This window comes from Rhipicephalus sanguineus, chromosome 9, assembly GCF_013339695.2.
Source record: "Rhipicephalus sanguineus isolate Rsan-2018 chromosome 9, BIME_Rsan_1.4, whole genome shotgun sequence".
NCBI classification, from domain to species: domain Eukaryota; kingdom Metazoa; phylum Arthropoda; class Arachnida; order Ixodida; family Ixodidae; genus Rhipicephalus; species Rhipicephalus sanguineus.
Window position 1 is genome coordinate 62,343,885 of NC_051184.2, and position 17,451 is coordinate 62,361,335.

General features: G+C 49.3%; 1 protein-coding gene across 1 annotated transcript; it reads right to left on the reverse strand.

The window, feature by feature from the left end:
• Positions 1-6,711: 6,711 nt before the first annotated feature.
• LOC119405583 (uncharacterized) lies at positions 6,712-17,355 on the reverse strand (the record flags this gene model as incomplete). Its single annotated transcript, XM_049419455.1, has 3 exons — positions 6,712-6,741; positions 17,062-17,175; positions 17,287-17,355. Coding segments are annotated over 3 exons (213 nt in total), but the record flags the coding sequence as incomplete, so codon positions are not given.
• Positions 17,356-17,451: the final 96 nt, after the last annotated feature.

A 17,451-nucleotide genomic window follows, 5' to 3' on the forward strand; every position in this document is an offset into this window, starting at 1 on the left:
ACAATGAAGCCATGTAAGACACACGGCACTCTGTTTTGAATTTTTGAACAGTAGTTTCCAAACCATCGGAACAGTGGGAATGAATTGACATGAACGAAGAGAGAACTTCTCTCGGTTGTTGCCGGACGCACATTTCCAATTTTGTCAGTGCCATCCCTGCCGACTGAAGTATCATTTTCGTCCCCTTCAATCCATTTCTTTTTGTCATCATTATCATAATCAGCCTGTTTTAGCCCACTGCAGGACGAAGGGCTCTCCCAATGTTGTCCAGTTTACCTTTTCCTGTGCGAGCTGATTCCTTTTTACCCCCGTGAACTTCTTAACTTTGTCACTCCACCTAACTATCTGCCTTCCTGCTCTGCGTTTTACGTCCCTTGGTAACCAATCTGCTGCTCTTGCTGTCCACTGATTGCCTGTTCTAAGCATTATGTGGCCAGCCCAGGTTCAATTTTTTCGCCTGATATCAACCAGCAAGGAAGCCCTGCTTGTTCCGTGACCCATTCTGCCGTCCTCCGATCTGTCAATGTTCCTCCTAACATTTTACGTTCCATTTGCACGCTGCGTGGTTCTCAACTTTTTCTCTAGTTGCTTTGTTTTCCTCCATATTTCAGCCCCACATGTTAGAACCGACAGTATGCGTTGTGTGTATACTTTTCATTTTAATGATAGCGGCAGATTTCCTGACATTATTTGGGTGTGCGTGTCAAATGCACTCCAGCCCATTCTTATTCGTCGGTGAGGTTCTTTTTTTTTTCGGATTAGGCTCTCCTGTTTGTGGTTCTCCTAGGCATACATGTTCTTGCATACACTCCAATGTATGGTTTTCAGTCATGAACTGTTTCTGTTTCGCCACGTTATGTTTGCTTTCATTATATTCATCTTTAGGCTTACTTCAGTACTCTCTCTTTTCAATTCCTAATATCTTTTTTGTAATTCGTTGCTATCGTTACTGAAAAGCACTATATCATCTGCAAATGGTAGGCTGTTGAGACGTTCTGTGTTAACCTTGATTCCTTCTTTTTCATTCCTTGTTAACCTTGATTCCCGCTCCTTCTGAAACACATTGTCCCTTACGCCTTGCTTTGTTTCACTGACTGTTGTTGAATCAACACTCCGTGTTGTACGCACGAATTGTATGTACGAAACCGTAACCCGGGGATGTAGGCGAGGCCTTGCGCTTTTGAAAACTCTCGTTTCAGCAACCATCTGGGAGCTTAATAATGCGCTTGCTTCGTGTTGATTACGGTTTATGTAGCCCTTAGGTTAAGCTTATGTTCGGACATATATTTCCATGTGTGCTTTATTTTTTCCGGTATTTACGCGAACGCCGTCATCGAATTATAGTGGTCGAGTTTTGTCATGGCGTATGCCAAGGTGAGCACAAAATATCTTTGTTTTGGTACGAGTGCTACGATTGAAGCGTCCCAGGAGTTGACCGATACGTAACTTAAGCGATTATCTTATTTATTTTGTTCATCGCGCACTTTATTGCGACGATTAGCGGTGACTGCAGATGCCGTGCTTGTTTAACGAAGGCGAACATCCACGCGCAAAGAGTACGTTAGTCCTCTCACTAGATCAGTTTCATTTCTGGTCACATAATGAGGCACTTTATATGAAAGCCAGATGGATGGCAACATATGGTCTCCGAGGTATTATGATTGATCTCAAAAGCAATTTCTAGCTACGAACATTTCGCAAAATATTTGTACAATCCCGAAGGAGACCATTTAGCATCAGATACATCGAAAATAAGATACGTAATACCTAACGGAATTCTAGGTAATAGTTAAATAAGGCAGAGTACCTGATAAATAAAGCTATAAATAGAACGAATTGCAATTATGCCTGTTTTCTTTATGTGAATGGCTTAACTAACGCAGAATGAAGTCAGGGGAAAAGCGCGAACTGAAGAAACAGACACAGAAGGGGAAGACGAAGAGAAGGCAGCTCTAACGATGCCTTGCCTCCTGAGCCCCAGTTTGCACTATTACACTTACGTTATCTACCAACAAGCGAAAACCGCACTTTTAAAAATAACCGCACAATTTTAAAAATAGCCAATGCATCGTACGTAACCTTGCCATTCGTTCACGCAAGTCACGTGGGTGTACCATAGTTCGGAAGCCCTGGGTCCTTTAGGCACGAAGCTTAAGTCATCCGCAGTGAAGGCCGGAGCGCCAACTTGTTCATGTTCGAAACAGTATATCCAAAGTATTTCATCTAACCACCGCTACGGTTGCCAATGTACTAGCCACACGACATCGTGGTGTCATAGGTCACGTCCACATGCGCGGCATTAGGAAACTTCTGCTAATAGAAGTTTCCTAACTTCTATTAGCAGAAGTTAGGAACGGTACTGCAGTAAAAAAGGTAACTCTACAGCTTGGCATTTCTTGACGACGCGTAATGAACGTGTCATTTCTGGTGGATCGTACACTGTGACACTGATGAAAGAATCTACAAACCGATCTTAAGTTACATGGAACACAATATGACCGATTAGGAAGATGAAAACAGGGTTGTAAGCATTATTTAAAACTGGTACATGTTTTGCACCTTGGAGTTTCTCATGGACGAAGCCGTCTTTATTAACCGATTCATGTTCCACGCACGATACTGGTCACTCTCCGCAATCTCCAATTATTAGCACATTGGGTAGTTGAGTGCGCGTTTGTATGCGTTTTTCTGTGTTAAAGTGCATTGGTATTTAGGAATATTAACTTACTATACTCAAGTGTGCGACCCTTGACAGTTAACTTTTAGCACGTGTGTTCTTGCAGCTTTCAAACTTAGGTGAGCAATCTCAAGTATCGCAGTGGAGTTTGAGCCACCGCCAGTCTTGTTTCTCTTTTGCGCTTTTAGCGTGGTCGCCATGCCGGTTGTTTATGCAGCAACCAGTTTTGTCAGACACGAAAGCGGTTACATTAGATGTCGGTTATGCAGAATCTCGCCAGGTGGCGGAACAAAGCATTTGTGCATGTTTTAGGTGCGTGATAAATGGAGTCTTCATTGCGATTCAAATATTTGGTTTGGTGATTCATGGTGCATGTTTCCTCTTTTTTTAACGTTTGGTTTTGTGGTTTTGAACACCTTAGCAAGTGTTCCTGGTGTCACCTGAGACGATGAGCTGCTCCACGTTACCAGGCCCTTCGATCCCTGCCATCTTTCTTGAACAAAACTGCATTTGGCCTCCCATTGATAGGACAATTTTCGGGGTTTCTACATATTTCTGTGCTGGTCGCCGTCCTTTGGCTATATCCCGCTTACTTACCTCGTGTCTTCATTTCCTTTGCATATTCCGTCCTCCCAAAACAGTACGAAGCATGGTGCCCCTTTCGGTGACAGCTGTCCACTTCTTTTCTCCCTATTTCTGTGTCCTTGTGTGTTTGTGTATACGTTTTAAGAGAACAACAATAGTAACAAATATAATCATAATCATCATAATGATAATAATATCAATGTCTACGCAGCTATTCAGTGGAGCGCTCACCACTCCCACAAGTCGAATTTTAATCATCAACTCGCTGAACGTGTTTAGTGCCTCCATTTTTGTTTCTGATTGGTATATTAGATACTGGCGCCACTTCCTTCTCTGTCAGACCTGACAGTGGAACTCTGTTGCTGGCTCTAGGCCCCGTCCTGCGAATACTTCAATACCATTACGGATTAGCTGACAATCGTTACGCAACACACTACTAGCCTCAAGGTTATCAATAGGCCGCTGTGTTGAGCAATGGAATCATCGCAGAAATATTATTTTTGTAAACATTCTCGGGCATTTTTGCGTTACCCCTCGTCCCTTTCGTTCGTGCTCGTTACCGGGCTACCAAGCACATGCTCGAATCGAATACATTGTCTCACTTCGATAAATACATTATACTGCTACTGATGCTTTCACTTATTTTGTTTGCAACTTGTTTACAAGTTGTTTCGTGTGTTGCGGTCCTGAAATGTTGCTCTCATAACTCGTTTAACACGTTTGTTAGGGCGCTGCGTAGCTCAGTACCGAGCGATTGCACCAGTTGTCTGCATTTTCGTGCACTAATACAGCCAAACTGACCGGAATTGTTTGCATTCCTTACGCTACACGGAATCATTATTTCGTTCCGCTGAAAACTGTCTTTGAACACGCACTAGTTCTTGGCGTTATCAGTGCACGTTTGACTGAGTGGCTGATTGCAATGTGTAAACATCCCCCTTGCGTGCAATGTCTTTCTTCCAATTGCTTTGGAAAAGGTGTTTGACGCGATAGACTCATTATGTAGTGTGTTTCAATAAAGGACTACGGCCCTCTATGTGACTCCTCTTGTGTCTTTGTTTCATACTTCGGCTTCCCATATTTAATTGAAATCTGAAATTCGGCGAGATTGGAGCGCTAACCAGACATTCACAAGAGCTTGAGACACCGGACGGGTGCTACACAGATAGCGCCCGTCCTGTTTCTCTTGTTCTTATTGATTTCTGGCTTTACGCTCCAATGTTCCCAAAAGTTTATCATTAATTAGAACTAACAGGCAAGACAGGCAAGGAAAGTATAGGGGATGTTATTTGTAGTAATTATGACGTAAATTTAAAGATAGTGAAGTGGACGAACAGATACCTTGCCGCCGGCAAGGAGCGTACCTGCGACCTTCGAAGTTTATCTTTTCTTAGTAATCCTTTCGTCCACTTTACTTTCGTCACATTTACATCATAATTACTACAAATAACATCCCCTATCCATTTCTTGGCTTTCTTGTCTTTTAGTTCTAATTAATGTGGTGTCTAGCAAGGAAGAACGAGACCTTAAAATTCCCCTTCTTTCGTTGATTCGTAGCGAGGGTCTCGTTCTGGCATACTGGATGCCTCCAGGTAGTATGCGAGTGATTATTGGTCAGCTGCCAGCTCGTAAGAATATCGCGTTCTTCGTGGCGCCAGCGGGCCGAAAAAGAGTTTTCCGCACTCGCCGTCATGGCTACTAGCGGCGCTGACTACCTGTCTCAAGTTTATATTGACACGTGTATAAACATAAACGACGATGACGATGGCGAGGTTTCACAGACTCCGGCTAGTGGGACAGTAGCTTTCGGTGTAAAAGACGAGGAAGCCGTTTTTCTGTTCAGCTGATTTGAACACGCTGCTTCTCTGTCGCAAGTTGTCCTTCTTGTTTGTTCGCGTTGCACCGCGACACTGGTGGAGGTGCTGGACCGCAACCCTGCCTGATGCTCCACACTCCCTCTGGGAGTCGCTCATCCAGCCCGGACGCAGCTATCGCAACTCCCGTGCATCGCTTCAGTCGTCGGCTGCGCGGCCTTGCTCCCGAGCTCACCCCCTCGCCGGAACCCTCCACACGGCGCCGCTTACCACTACCAATGGCCAACGCCAGCCCGCAACAGGTACTGCATGCCAGCGGTCCTCCCAACCCATCTCATGTAACGCTTTTTCAACCACTGGTGCCTGATCGCTTTGGTGGTGGCGCACACGAAGACGTTGAAGACTGGCTTGAGCACTATGAACGTGTTGCCAAGATCAACCAGTGGTCTGCTGAGCAAAAGCTCTCCCGCGCCTATTTCTACCTTGACGACAGCGCTCGTACTTGGTATGAAAACCGCGAAGGCAGTCTGTCAACATGGCGCGACTTTCAACAGCAGATGATTGACACCTTCGCCAATGTCGATCGACGGGACCGCGCCCAGCAACTACTAGAGTTACGGGTTCAAAAACCCAATGAAACAGTCGCGATGTTCGCTGAGGACATGGCCCGTCTCTTTCGTAGAGCTGACCCACATATGACCGACGATAAGAAGTTGCGCTACCTCATGCGCGGCGTAAAAGAGCAGTTGTTCGCCGGACTTCTGCGCAACCCGCCAAGCACCGTGGCGGACTTTATCAAGGAGGCTACGGCTATCGAGCGGGCACTTCACCAACGATGCCGACAGTACGACCGCTTATCCAGCAGCGCCCAACTTCATGCCGCCACCATGACGTTTGACAATCACAGCTCCTTGCGTGACTTGATCAGAGAGATTGTTCGCGAGGAGCTGCAGAAGTTGCGGACTCCGGTAACGGAAATGCCCATAGCGTCTGTCGTTGAAGTCGTCCGCGACGAAATCCGCCAAGCATTCTCCACGGCTGATACTCCTCAAGATCAGCGTCCCATGAGCTACGCCGCCGCCCTTCGACGCCCACCACCCGGTCCACCGTCGTACCGCCAGCCATCTGCCGCCATTCCTTGGCCACCGCTGCAGGAAGACACATCAAGACGACCTGCCGTCCTGCCGCCATACGACCAGCCATCCGCTGGCATGCCATGGCCTTCGCCACAAGAGGAGCCGTTGCGACGTCCACAGCTTTTGCGACGTTGCGACGTCCACAGCGACGTCCACAGCTGGTTTAGCCGATTGTTCTGGGGCGACACATAAACCTCTGCGTCTAACTGATGATGACGTGGTCGTCCCGCCACGGTCATGCACTCTTGTTTCGGTGACAGGGGACGCACCGTTCGACGGCGAAGGCATTGCCGACCAAATCAGCTCGCTGCTCTTTAGCCATGGCATTTCAGTTGCACGAAGCATTGTCATTGTCACTGCTGGACGCACAAACGTGCTCCTCACCAACTTTAGTGCTGAGCGCCGGCACCTTCCAAAGGGCACAGCCGTCGCTTACTTTGACAACATCGTAGAAGTCCAAGGCTGTTTATCGATACTGGACGAAGCGCCTAAACAAGAATCAGCACCAGTTCTTGACGTTGGTACTACCCTGCCAAAGGACGAACGAAAGAGACTTCTTGAGTTGCTAGCCGAATTCCAGGACTGCTTTTCATCGACATCACGAGTTGGTCGTACGCCGCTAACCATGCATCGAATAATTACCGAAGACACGGCGAGACCTATTCACCAGAATCCCTATCGTGTGGCTCTCAAGGAACGCGAAGTGATACAGCAACAAGTAGCGAAAATGCTTGAAGATGACGTGATTCAGCCATCACAGAGTCCCTGGGCATCACCTGTAGTCCTAGTCAAGAAAAAGGACGGCACCCTGCGATTTTGCGTGGACTACAGGAAGCTGAATCAGGTGACCAAGAAAGATGTGTACCCGCTTCCACGTATCGATGACTCGCTTGACAGACTTCGACACGCTCGCCACTTTTCTTCAATGGACTTGAGGAGCGGATATTGGCAAATCGAGGTAGATCCAAGAGACCGGGAGAAAACCGCTTTTGTTACACCAGATGGTTTATACGAATTTAAAGTCTTGCCCTTCGGTTTGTGTTCAGCGCCCGCTACTTTTCAAAGGCTCATGGATACCGTCCTTTCGGGGTTGAAGTGGAAAACCTGCTTGGTTTATCTTGACGTCATAGTCTTTTCCGCAACTTTTGACGAGCACCTCAAAAGGCTGGAAGTTGTTTTACGAGCCATAAGGTCCGCGGGTCTCACGTTGAAGCCAGAGAAATGTCACTTCTGTTTTGAAGAGCTACAATTTCTTGGTCATGTCGTCAGCCACGCAGGCGTTCGGCCCGATCCCCGAAAAAATTGCCGCCGTTGCACAGTTCCCGGTACCGTCCGATAAGAAGGCTGTCAGACGCTTTCTGGGCCTTTGTGCCTATTATCGACGGTTTATTGCGGACTTCGCACGCATTGCGTCACCTTTAACTCGGCTCACGAGGGACGACGTCGCCTTTCAGTGGAATGACGAACAGGAAGCTGCGTTTAATGATCTGCGCCAACGTCTTCAAACACCCCCAGTGCTTGCCCACTTCGACGAGGAAGCCCCCACGATGCTTCACACTGACGCTAGCAATGTGGGTCTGGGAGCTGTGCTAGTGCAGCGGCAAGAGGACACGGAAAGAGTCATCGCCTACGCAAGCAGAACGCTAACACGCGCAGAGGCTAATTATTCAACAACAGAGAAAGAATGCCTCGCCGTGGTATGGGCAGTCATGAAATTTCGCCCGTATTTGTATGGCCGCCCCTTCAAAGTTATTAGCGACCATCATTCACTTTGTTGGTTGACTAATCTTAAAGATCCCACCGGCCGATTAGCGCGTTGGAGTCTGAGGCTGCAAGAATTTGATATGACGGTCGTACACAAGTCGGGGAAGCGACATATGGACGCCGACTGCCTGTCTCGATCACCAATACAGTCGGCTTCTCTACCCGATGAGGATGAAACTGCATTCCTTGGTGTCCTCGACACGTCGACGATCGCCCAACAACAACGTGACGACCCTGAGTTGCTTGGCCTAATTAATTACTTGGAGGGACAATCTCAGAGTGCACCCAGAGTTTTCGCACGAGTATTGCCGTCGTTCTGTTTACGGAACAGCGTTCTTTACAAAAGAAACTTCTCGTCAATTGGACCTCCCTATTTGCTTGTCATTCCTGCAACCCTTCGTACTGAGGTGCTTCAAGCATGTCACAACGAGGTGACTTCTGGTCACTTAGGCTACACGCGCACATTGGCAAGAGTTCGGCAAGGATACTACTGGCCAAGGCTTACCACAGCCGTGAAGCACCACATTCGTACTTGCCTCGACTGCCAGCGACGCAAGTCGCCTCCGACGAAACCAGCCGGCCTGCTGCAACCTGTCCAAGTCCCACGAACACCATTTGCCCAGATCGGAATGGATATTTTGGGTCCACTTCCTACTTCTACTGCAGGGAACCGCTGGGTTATCGTCGCAACGGATTATCTGACCCGGTACGCCGAAACAAAGGCAATCCAAAGAAGCACAGCGGCAGAAGTCGCGAGATTTTTCATAGAGAATGTTGTACTGCGACATGGTGCCCCAGCCGTCGTGATTACAGACCGTGGAACCGCATTTACGGCAGCTCTGTTAGACCATGTCTTGATGTTAAGTGGCACGACTCATCGTAAGACAACTGCCTACCACCCGCAAACGAACGGATTAACAGAGCGCTTAAACAAGACTATTGAAGACATGCTTTCGATGTACGTGGATGCCCAACATAAAAATTGGGACGAAATCTTACCCTATATCACGTTCGCGTACAATACAGCTAAACAAGAAACGACTCGCATGACTCCATTCAGCCTTGTTCACGGACGGGAGGTACGGACGATGTTGGATGCGATGTTACTACACGAATGGGACGACATTGACACGGACGCCGACGTGTTTACTCAACGGGCGGAAGAAGCTAGGCAGCTCGCACGATTACGGATCCGCCAGCAACAAGACTACGATGCAGGCCGCTATAATGCCGACCGAAGAATAGTAACCTACGCAACCGGCGACCGAGTGTGGGTTTGGACGCCCATACGGAAACGTGGACTGTCTGAGAAACTGTTAAGGCGATACTTCGGGCCATATCGTGTATCGCGACAGCTGAGTGACGTAACCTACGAGGTCGTCCCCGACAGTCCCTATTGCACAAGGCGTCGCCAGCACCGGCCTGAACTTGTGCATGTGGTACGCATGAAACCGTATGTCACCGACTGACTATGCACTTTCATAAAACGGTGGTTCTGGTTTAGCATCGGGGCGATGCTCTGTTAAGGAGAGGCAAGTGACACGTGTATAAACATAAACGACGATGACGATGGCGAGGTTTCACAGACTCCGGCTAGTGGGACAGTAGCTTTCGGTGTAAAAGACGAGGAAGCCGTTTTTCTGTTCAGCTGATTTGAACACGCTGCTTCTCTGTCGCAAGTTGTCCTTCTTGTTTGTTCGCGTTGCACCGCGACAATATGCACCTATATACCCCATAAAATTGCCGGGGGGGGGGGGGGTTGCGATGACCGCCGCTGTAGCTCAGTTGGTAGACCATCGGACACGGTATTCGAAGGTGGCAGGTTTGGTCCCTGCCGGCGGCCAGTTATCTTTTCGTCCACATTACTTTCTTCACATATACATCCTAATTACTACAAATAACATCCCAGGCTATACTTTCATTGGCTTTCTTGTCTGTTAGTAGTGATGATTGTCTTATCTAGCCAACTAAGACGAGCCCTTAAAATTCCCCTTCTTTGTCAACAGCATCCCATGTCACATAACTGAAGCTTTTTCCCGTGGGGAAGGAGTAAGAGCTTCGTACTCGCACAAGGAATTTATGTTGTTTGGCGAGCCCCTTGTGCTAGCAACCAGGCATTGTGTTCGTGCACTGGTACGTACTTACGAAAAAAAACAAAAATGTTATTGGCCTAAATCGGCCATTGGAATGGCAGGAACGCACCAGGTGGACGCGAATTGGTTTTCGAGGTGAAAGCCTTAGATGCCTGATCAAATGTGAAGTGATCGCCGGCGGCGTCAACACGAAGTGATGGAATAATAATCAAATAATAACCATATGAAGATGTCATCATGACGTCACAGATTGCCAAATTTTGTGACGTAACCACGACGCGTCGTAATGACGTTACACAACGTCACGTCATACGATGACGTTATCAAACGACATCGTCGCTTGGACAAAGTTGTGCCGATCCCAGAGGCACTGCAAAATGACGTGGGGTGCAGAAGGCTCGCACGCCTGTGATCCCGGAGGCAGCGCGAAACTGCGTTAAGTGCAGAAATATTTCGGGAGTGGAATCGATACAATCGAAAGAGATGAAAAAGAACCAGACGGATTTCACCTTCGAGTCGTTTTAGACATACGCATAAGAGAGCGTGCGACTTTTTTATCGACGCCCCTCGGCAGAGAATTTCCCAACAAGCAATGTAAAATCACTTCAGCGAGCGGCTGTGCTATTGAGGCTTCTCTTCCTTTTTGCCTAAGCGGGTTCCTGAAAATTGCACGAAGTTGATATGCTAGAGGCACGCCCACATGCTACCACCGTGAATTTAAAAAAAAAATATGAGCTCGGGTAACCGTTTGTTGAGTTTTTCAAGCTTGTCTTTCCTTAGCCTGGCTTCTTTGTGTGCTGACTCTCTGTTTTATCAGCGGACGCCGCCGTAACATAGGACACGTCATCTACGTTGTGTACCATCGCTGCATAAGATGAATTTGGTGTCTTCAACGCTTAAATGAAGCCTTCAAATGTATAAATGGCGTGTTAGACGATCCGGTCGAACTCAATATCGTTGCCATAGCCACCAGCTACCTGTGGAAATTTCTTTACAGGATTCTGCTGTTATATTGGATTCGAATGTCGCATGTTGGCCAAGTTGTTAGGGTTCCTCCACGAGCGGCTTCGTAAAAAACTTCGCACCGGTGGCACAAAGGTAAAGTGTGGCAAAAGTAGACAAAAGCAAGACAACCTGGTTTTTACGCTACTGGCTATTCAGTAATGTACTGGATATTCTGCTTTGAACTGCGCAGTTTGCTCAGTAACCTGATTAATGGCGTTGGCGTGGACATGGGACATTGCTGAATACCCGTTCCTGAAGCAGGTCAGTTCTGTTGGTTGAATTGCGTCAATTACAGCCTTGATTCGATCGAAAATATATGCAAGATTTAAAACCAGCATTTGGGGCTTCTCATTTAGTTTCTTAACGGCTCCTTTCTTATCAATTTGTGTTAGTTTGAACGTCCTGGTAAAATTTAAATCTTGAGGTATTGCGAACTACGAGGAACAAGCTTTTTAATAACTCCCCTGACTTCGAAATATGTGACGCATTCCTTTCATATTTATTACATACTCCTAACGTCGCTGTTGGCATCAATAAATGCCTATAGAAAGAGATGCACCTCTCTAAATATCGTTCACCATTTAGTTCCCCTTACCATAGTCGGATACACCTTAAGAAATCTAGAGAGGTCTGAGACGACCGAAGCGTGGCAGCCGACCGTCTCTGCGACAAAATAAATAGTCCCGCTCATGCACTCGGCAATGTTCTCCGAAGGTGGGATCACCGGCCGTCCGGCTCATGACGTCTAGACGAGTCCCATCACTATTTGCCGCATGGCGTCCTCATTTGGAGTCGCGACTTACTTTTGCCATTTTTGTTCACTATTGGCAAGGAAGTAACCACAAACACTGAACTAATGATAAATTAAACATTCCTATTGCCTAAAGGACCTTTATATCAGTTCTGGTTGAAACATTTTGCTGCACGCGATCGCATTGGTGAAGTACCACGTTTAACGAGACGTTGGACGAGGGGCGTAATGGCAGGAATTTCAAAATATTTTCTTTTTACCTTTTTAGGAAGGCTCGCTGCTCTCGTGTACATATCGCACGTAATTTGAGTGGGTAGTTAAATTCTGTTTATGAAGAAATATGGCATGGTTGATTGTACAATAATTAGATATACGTTTACGATGCCATTAAAATTATTATCTCAAAAATACACCATGATTTACGCTAACACTTCCATTTGCCTTAAAGGAGTACTGACACAAACTTTAAATACTTTCAGCTCTAAACAAACACACTGGTGTCGAGAACCCTAAAAAGACTATTGTGGTGCCTGGGAAGGCATCGAACATATTTTTAATACCGGAACCTTAAAAACCACTTTCGGTTCCGATATTGAGGGGGCGGCTTCTCAGTGACGTGTCATCACAGTGTGACGTCACGGGGAGACAGCGAGTCGCGTCGTACTAGTGGCAGATACGTCATCTGCTCGTGGTGCACGTAAACAAGGATCAGTGAATTATTGTCCAGTGACCCCGACAGTGATTCCTGCAGTTTAGGCTGCATGCAGGACGCAGAGTTCGCAAAAATTGAGTGAAACTATGTTAACTCGTAGGGATAATGTCCATTGCGGTGGGGCTAGCTAGCAGATGCTCCACGACAAAAACTTTTTAACTAAAATGCATCATACGTGTTCTCTGACTCCGGTGATGTAGAGCGTTGACACTGCATATCAAGGAAACGAAAAATGTCTCTTTCGCGATGTCTCAAAATCATGTCAGTACTCCTTTAAGTGTGGTATCCGGCTCTTTGGCATCAAATTAGGTAAATTTCATGCATTTATAGGCAGTCGATAATAATGCGTGCCGCAAACGAATAGTAAGGCCAGTTATGCATGCTGTGCGTCGCACGAGCCAGCAAACTTATAATTTATGCCTGTTGATCTTCCAGCTTGCGCAGCAGTGGACATGGTCTCTGTGAATTGGAGCTTGGCAGCGTTGTTCTATATAACGCTTGCAATATTTCATCAAAGTGCCCCAGCTGCCTTTCAGACCGTACCACAGGATGAACCATCGAGCATGTCATCGCTCTACACAAATACCTCGGACGTCATCCTGGTGTCCTCCCAGGAACCATGCAATGAAGCGCACGCAACATTAGCACGGCTGCTTGCCGGACCGATAACTTCGTGGAGCCTGCGAAACGAAGCGTTCAATGCGTATGTTTGGAAAGCCTTCTCTCGAGGAAAGGAACCCGTATTTCTCGTCCCCTCTGCCAGCGTTTTTCGCGACACACTGCCCACCTCGAAAATACGAGGTGCCGTATTGTTCAGTTGTCTGCCCAGTTCGTTTCTTCCACCCAGCTACAGTGCTCGCGCACACGATACACGCTTAACAATGCTTCCGTCGGGATGTGAACTTGCCGGACACCTTACAATGAATGAAACCGCTATACAGAGTGTCTCCTGGTCCTACGAGCCTTTGATCCATCTTGACCGTAGTTCTATGTACGGGCTGGGTAAGCTAAGACGTCTAAAGAGCACCGTTGTGGAGGGCCTTGACGGAAGCGAAATAACGGTGGCGTGCCTCAACAAAAGCACTGCCAGCACGTGTGAAATCTCCTCAATTAGGCCAATAATCGAGTTACTCAATCGAAAAAACGCTACAGTTAGACGAAAGGAATATCTTGGCTCTGATTACATACACAGAGGGTTACTCGCTGACGCTTGCGATGTAGCACTCGTGCCTACGCTCTTTCACGCTAATCACAGTTCGGACTTCGACTTTCCCTTGATCCGTGTTCTTCAGGAACCTAGAAGTCGCCAGTGAATGTCGCAAGCTAGTGGCAGCTACAGCCGCCTTGCTCGCACTATTTGCGTTAGTGTATGTGGTGGTTGGAGACAAACGGCGGTCGATTTCTCGCGGTGTCTCCGACGCGGCACTGTTCCTTTTCGCAAGTGTTCTGGCAACATCGGCTGCCCAACCGAAATCCATCGGTCACGTGGGTGTCGTCCGTAGAGGACTTCTCGGCCTATGGCTCGCGGCCTTGCTTCCGCTTTCCGTGTACTTCCGCAGCAAGTTGACCGCCGCCATAACGCTCAAGCGTCCCGCCTATCGCATAGACACGCTGCAAAAACTGGAAGATGCCCTCGACAGACGTCAAGTCGCTCCTTGCATCACTCGCACTACGCGCATGTTGGACTATTTCCACGCACACCCGGATACCGGTTACTTGCCGGGACAGTCACTGCTGATGAAGCTTCGGTTTGCCTTCGAGCAACGCGGCGCTGAAGCGCTCGTAACGAACGACTTATATTCTTGTCTTCAGTGCGCGTCGAGAAAGGACCGTGTGTGTTACGTTTGTTTGTGGAGCTCTCCGAGCATGACGCGTAGAAATGTTAAAGCGGTCGCCGAACGCTTTACCACTATGTTGGCCGGTTTCTTAATGCCCAAGTTTCATGCACTGTACAGACCGCTGAGAAGATTCTTTCGCCATATTGAAGAGCACAGACTCATTGTATGGTTTGCGACAGAATTCGAAAACGAAACCGGACAGACTGAGTTCGACATGAGCGGCTTGCTCATGCTGCTGGTCTTTTTGCACGCCACCGGCTGCTTCGTTCTGGCGCTCGAAGTAGTTGTCGCTCGGTTTTGTACGGAGGGTGTGATTGTGCCGGGTGTATTGAGAGTCAACTTGTCCAACCTGTTTCGACGTAGAAGAGCACAGTTCAATTAGGAGGCATGCTGGTAGGTCGTTATTGTCAGTGTAGATACGGATTAACAGGGATTGCCATGCGCGCGCATCTTTTGCTATTTTTATGCAACTGGTCTGTTACACGCATAACTGCTGTCTTGCGCAAAACCGCGCCCGAATGTCTGGGAACCTTCCAGATTACTTTAGAATCTTCTGATAGGCTTGAGCGCACAAACGCGAACAGTTGAGTTTATTCTGGAACTGACGCGGCCGACGCTCTGTTCGCCGCTACCAGTGCACAGCGTGTATTGCTTTACTTGACCTCTCGTTTTCCCGGGCACAAGTTCGCTCAAATAAAAAGTTCTGTATTTCCAAGTCCTCCTGGAGCCTTCTTCACCGTCGCTGCTTGCAATGGCTTGAAAACAATGCGATCCCCTAGAGATTAAAACGGCACGTAATTTCGGCCTAGCCTGTGAGTGAGCGAATAAACTTTATAAAAAGTCCGGGCGAGGCGGGGGGAAGAGGGGATTAACCCTGTCCCGTCCCACTCTCCGTCGATGTAAATCGTTTTTTCGGTGGAGTCAAGACATGTAAGCCCGTGTGTATGTTTGATTCGATTTTCATTGTGTTCTTTTTTTAAATAAGTGCCTATGTACAGCAAGCTAGTTGCAAGCTAATAAGTATGCATGTCTGAAGGAAAAAAGATGTATTACTATGTTGTTTGTATTTATATGATTGCTTTTGTTTGTTACCTCAAAGCTGACCTATACATTTTCTCTTTTTTTTGCACATCGTATCGGACCGGCCACTAGCCACTTTAGGCTGTCGGTCCAAATAATCGCTGTATTTGCATATATCTGTTCATGAAAGTAAAGTTTCATTGATTGATTGATTGATTGATTGATTGATTGATTGATTGATCCCGTACCGCGCCGCGCAAAGCGGCTGGAGCTTACGAGCGTGCGTTACGAAGGATTGCAGCGCTCCGCCAGATCCACCGAGAACCACAGACTGAACCACATCAGTGCACCATAGCCTGAATAACAGTACACCTCTTTCGCTGCCATTACTCGCGCATAACTTTAGTAGAGAGTATAGTACTACATTGACGTATGTCGGCTCTTCTACTTTCCAGCAGTCTCCTTTCAGCATCCGTCTGAGGGCAAGGATAGGGCAGGGCACTCCCTTCGCATCAATTGGAACCGCTTCTCACTTAAGGCTTTTCCACAGATTATACGTTTACATGTGTGGGATGCGGAGTCGTGAAGGACGGATCCCAACATAAAACAAAACGATGTTTATTAACGTAGTAGCAGCAGCAGGGCAAGCATGCCGATGCTGCGCTTCGGAAGGTTAGAGAAACAAACATGCAACCATTAATACTTCTTCTTGGGCGAGTTGGTTCATATTCTAGATCGCGCTGTGTTCGCTGTGTTCGCTGTGTTCGCGCTGTTACCCCCTTAATCTAGAAACATGCAACCAAGCTTGGTAGCTTGGGTTATATAGCCAGCAGTGGTGACGTAAGCCTCCGGAAGCGTGTTGCAGGAGGTAGCTGTGTCACGCCGGGCTAATCAGTGACGAGACGGAGGCTGCGTAGGTCTGTGCGCAGTGGTCGCCACATCACCCCCCCGCGGAGTGGAGAGCCCTCAGGGCTTGTAGAAGTCCGGGAGGCGTAAGGAGTTCCACCAGTTCCGGTGGACGGCACTGCGAACCATGCAGCGGGCGAGGACCACGATGATTGCGCGTGGCTCGCGGGAGCGAGCCAAGCAGAGGGATGCGTTGGTGTTGCCGGTAGTGAGGGTGGTCCAAATGCAGTGGTCGACGCAACGCCAACAATCGTGCGTTGGACGCATCACAGCTGACGGGCGCGGGAGGGTGGTCCCCGCCACATGTGTAGCCGGTTGTTATCGGCTGGGGAACAGTTCCGACTGGCCATGGTGCGGGTTCGTCTGCTGCTGCGGGTTCGCCTGCCGTCGCGGGCGGTGCCGGGGGCTCGTCTGCCGTCGCGGGCGGTGCCGGGGGCTCGTCTGCCGTCGCGGGCGGTGCCGGGGGCTCGTCTGCCGTCGCGGGCGGTGCCGGGGGCTCGTCTGCCGTCGCGGGCGGTGCCGGGGGCTCGTCTGCCGTCGCGGGCGGTGCCGGGGGCTCGTCTGCCGTCGCGGGCGGTGCCGGGGGCTCGTCTGCCGTCGCGGGCGGTGCCGGGGGCTCGTCTGCCGTCGCGGGCAGTGCCGGGGGCTCGTCTGCCGTCGCGGGCAGTGCCGGGGGCTCGTCTGCCGTCGCGGGCAGTGCCGGGGGCTCGTCTGCCGTCGCGGGCAGTGCCGGGGGCTCGTCTGCCGTCGCGGGCAGTGCCGGGGGCTCGTCTGCCGGAGCGGGCGCAGAGGGCTCGTCTGCCGGAGCGGGCGCAGAGGGCTCGTCTGCCGGAGCGGGCGCAGAGGGCTCGTCTGCCGGAGCGGGCGCAGAGGGCTCGTCTGCCGGAGCGGGTGCGGGCACGGCTGCTGCGGCGGGTGCGGGCACGTTTGCTGCAGCGGGTGCGGGCACGTTTGCTGCGGCGGGTGCGGGCACGTTTGCTGCAGCGGGTGCGGGCACGGCTGCTGGGGCGGGTGCGGGCACGTTTGCTGCAGCGGGTGCGGGCACGGTTGCTGCGGCGGGTGCGGGCACGGTTGCTGCCGGTTGCGGTGGGGCTAGCACGAACCCTCGAAGTTGGTCGTATGCCTGCGGCCCAAGAGGAGGCACAGCGCG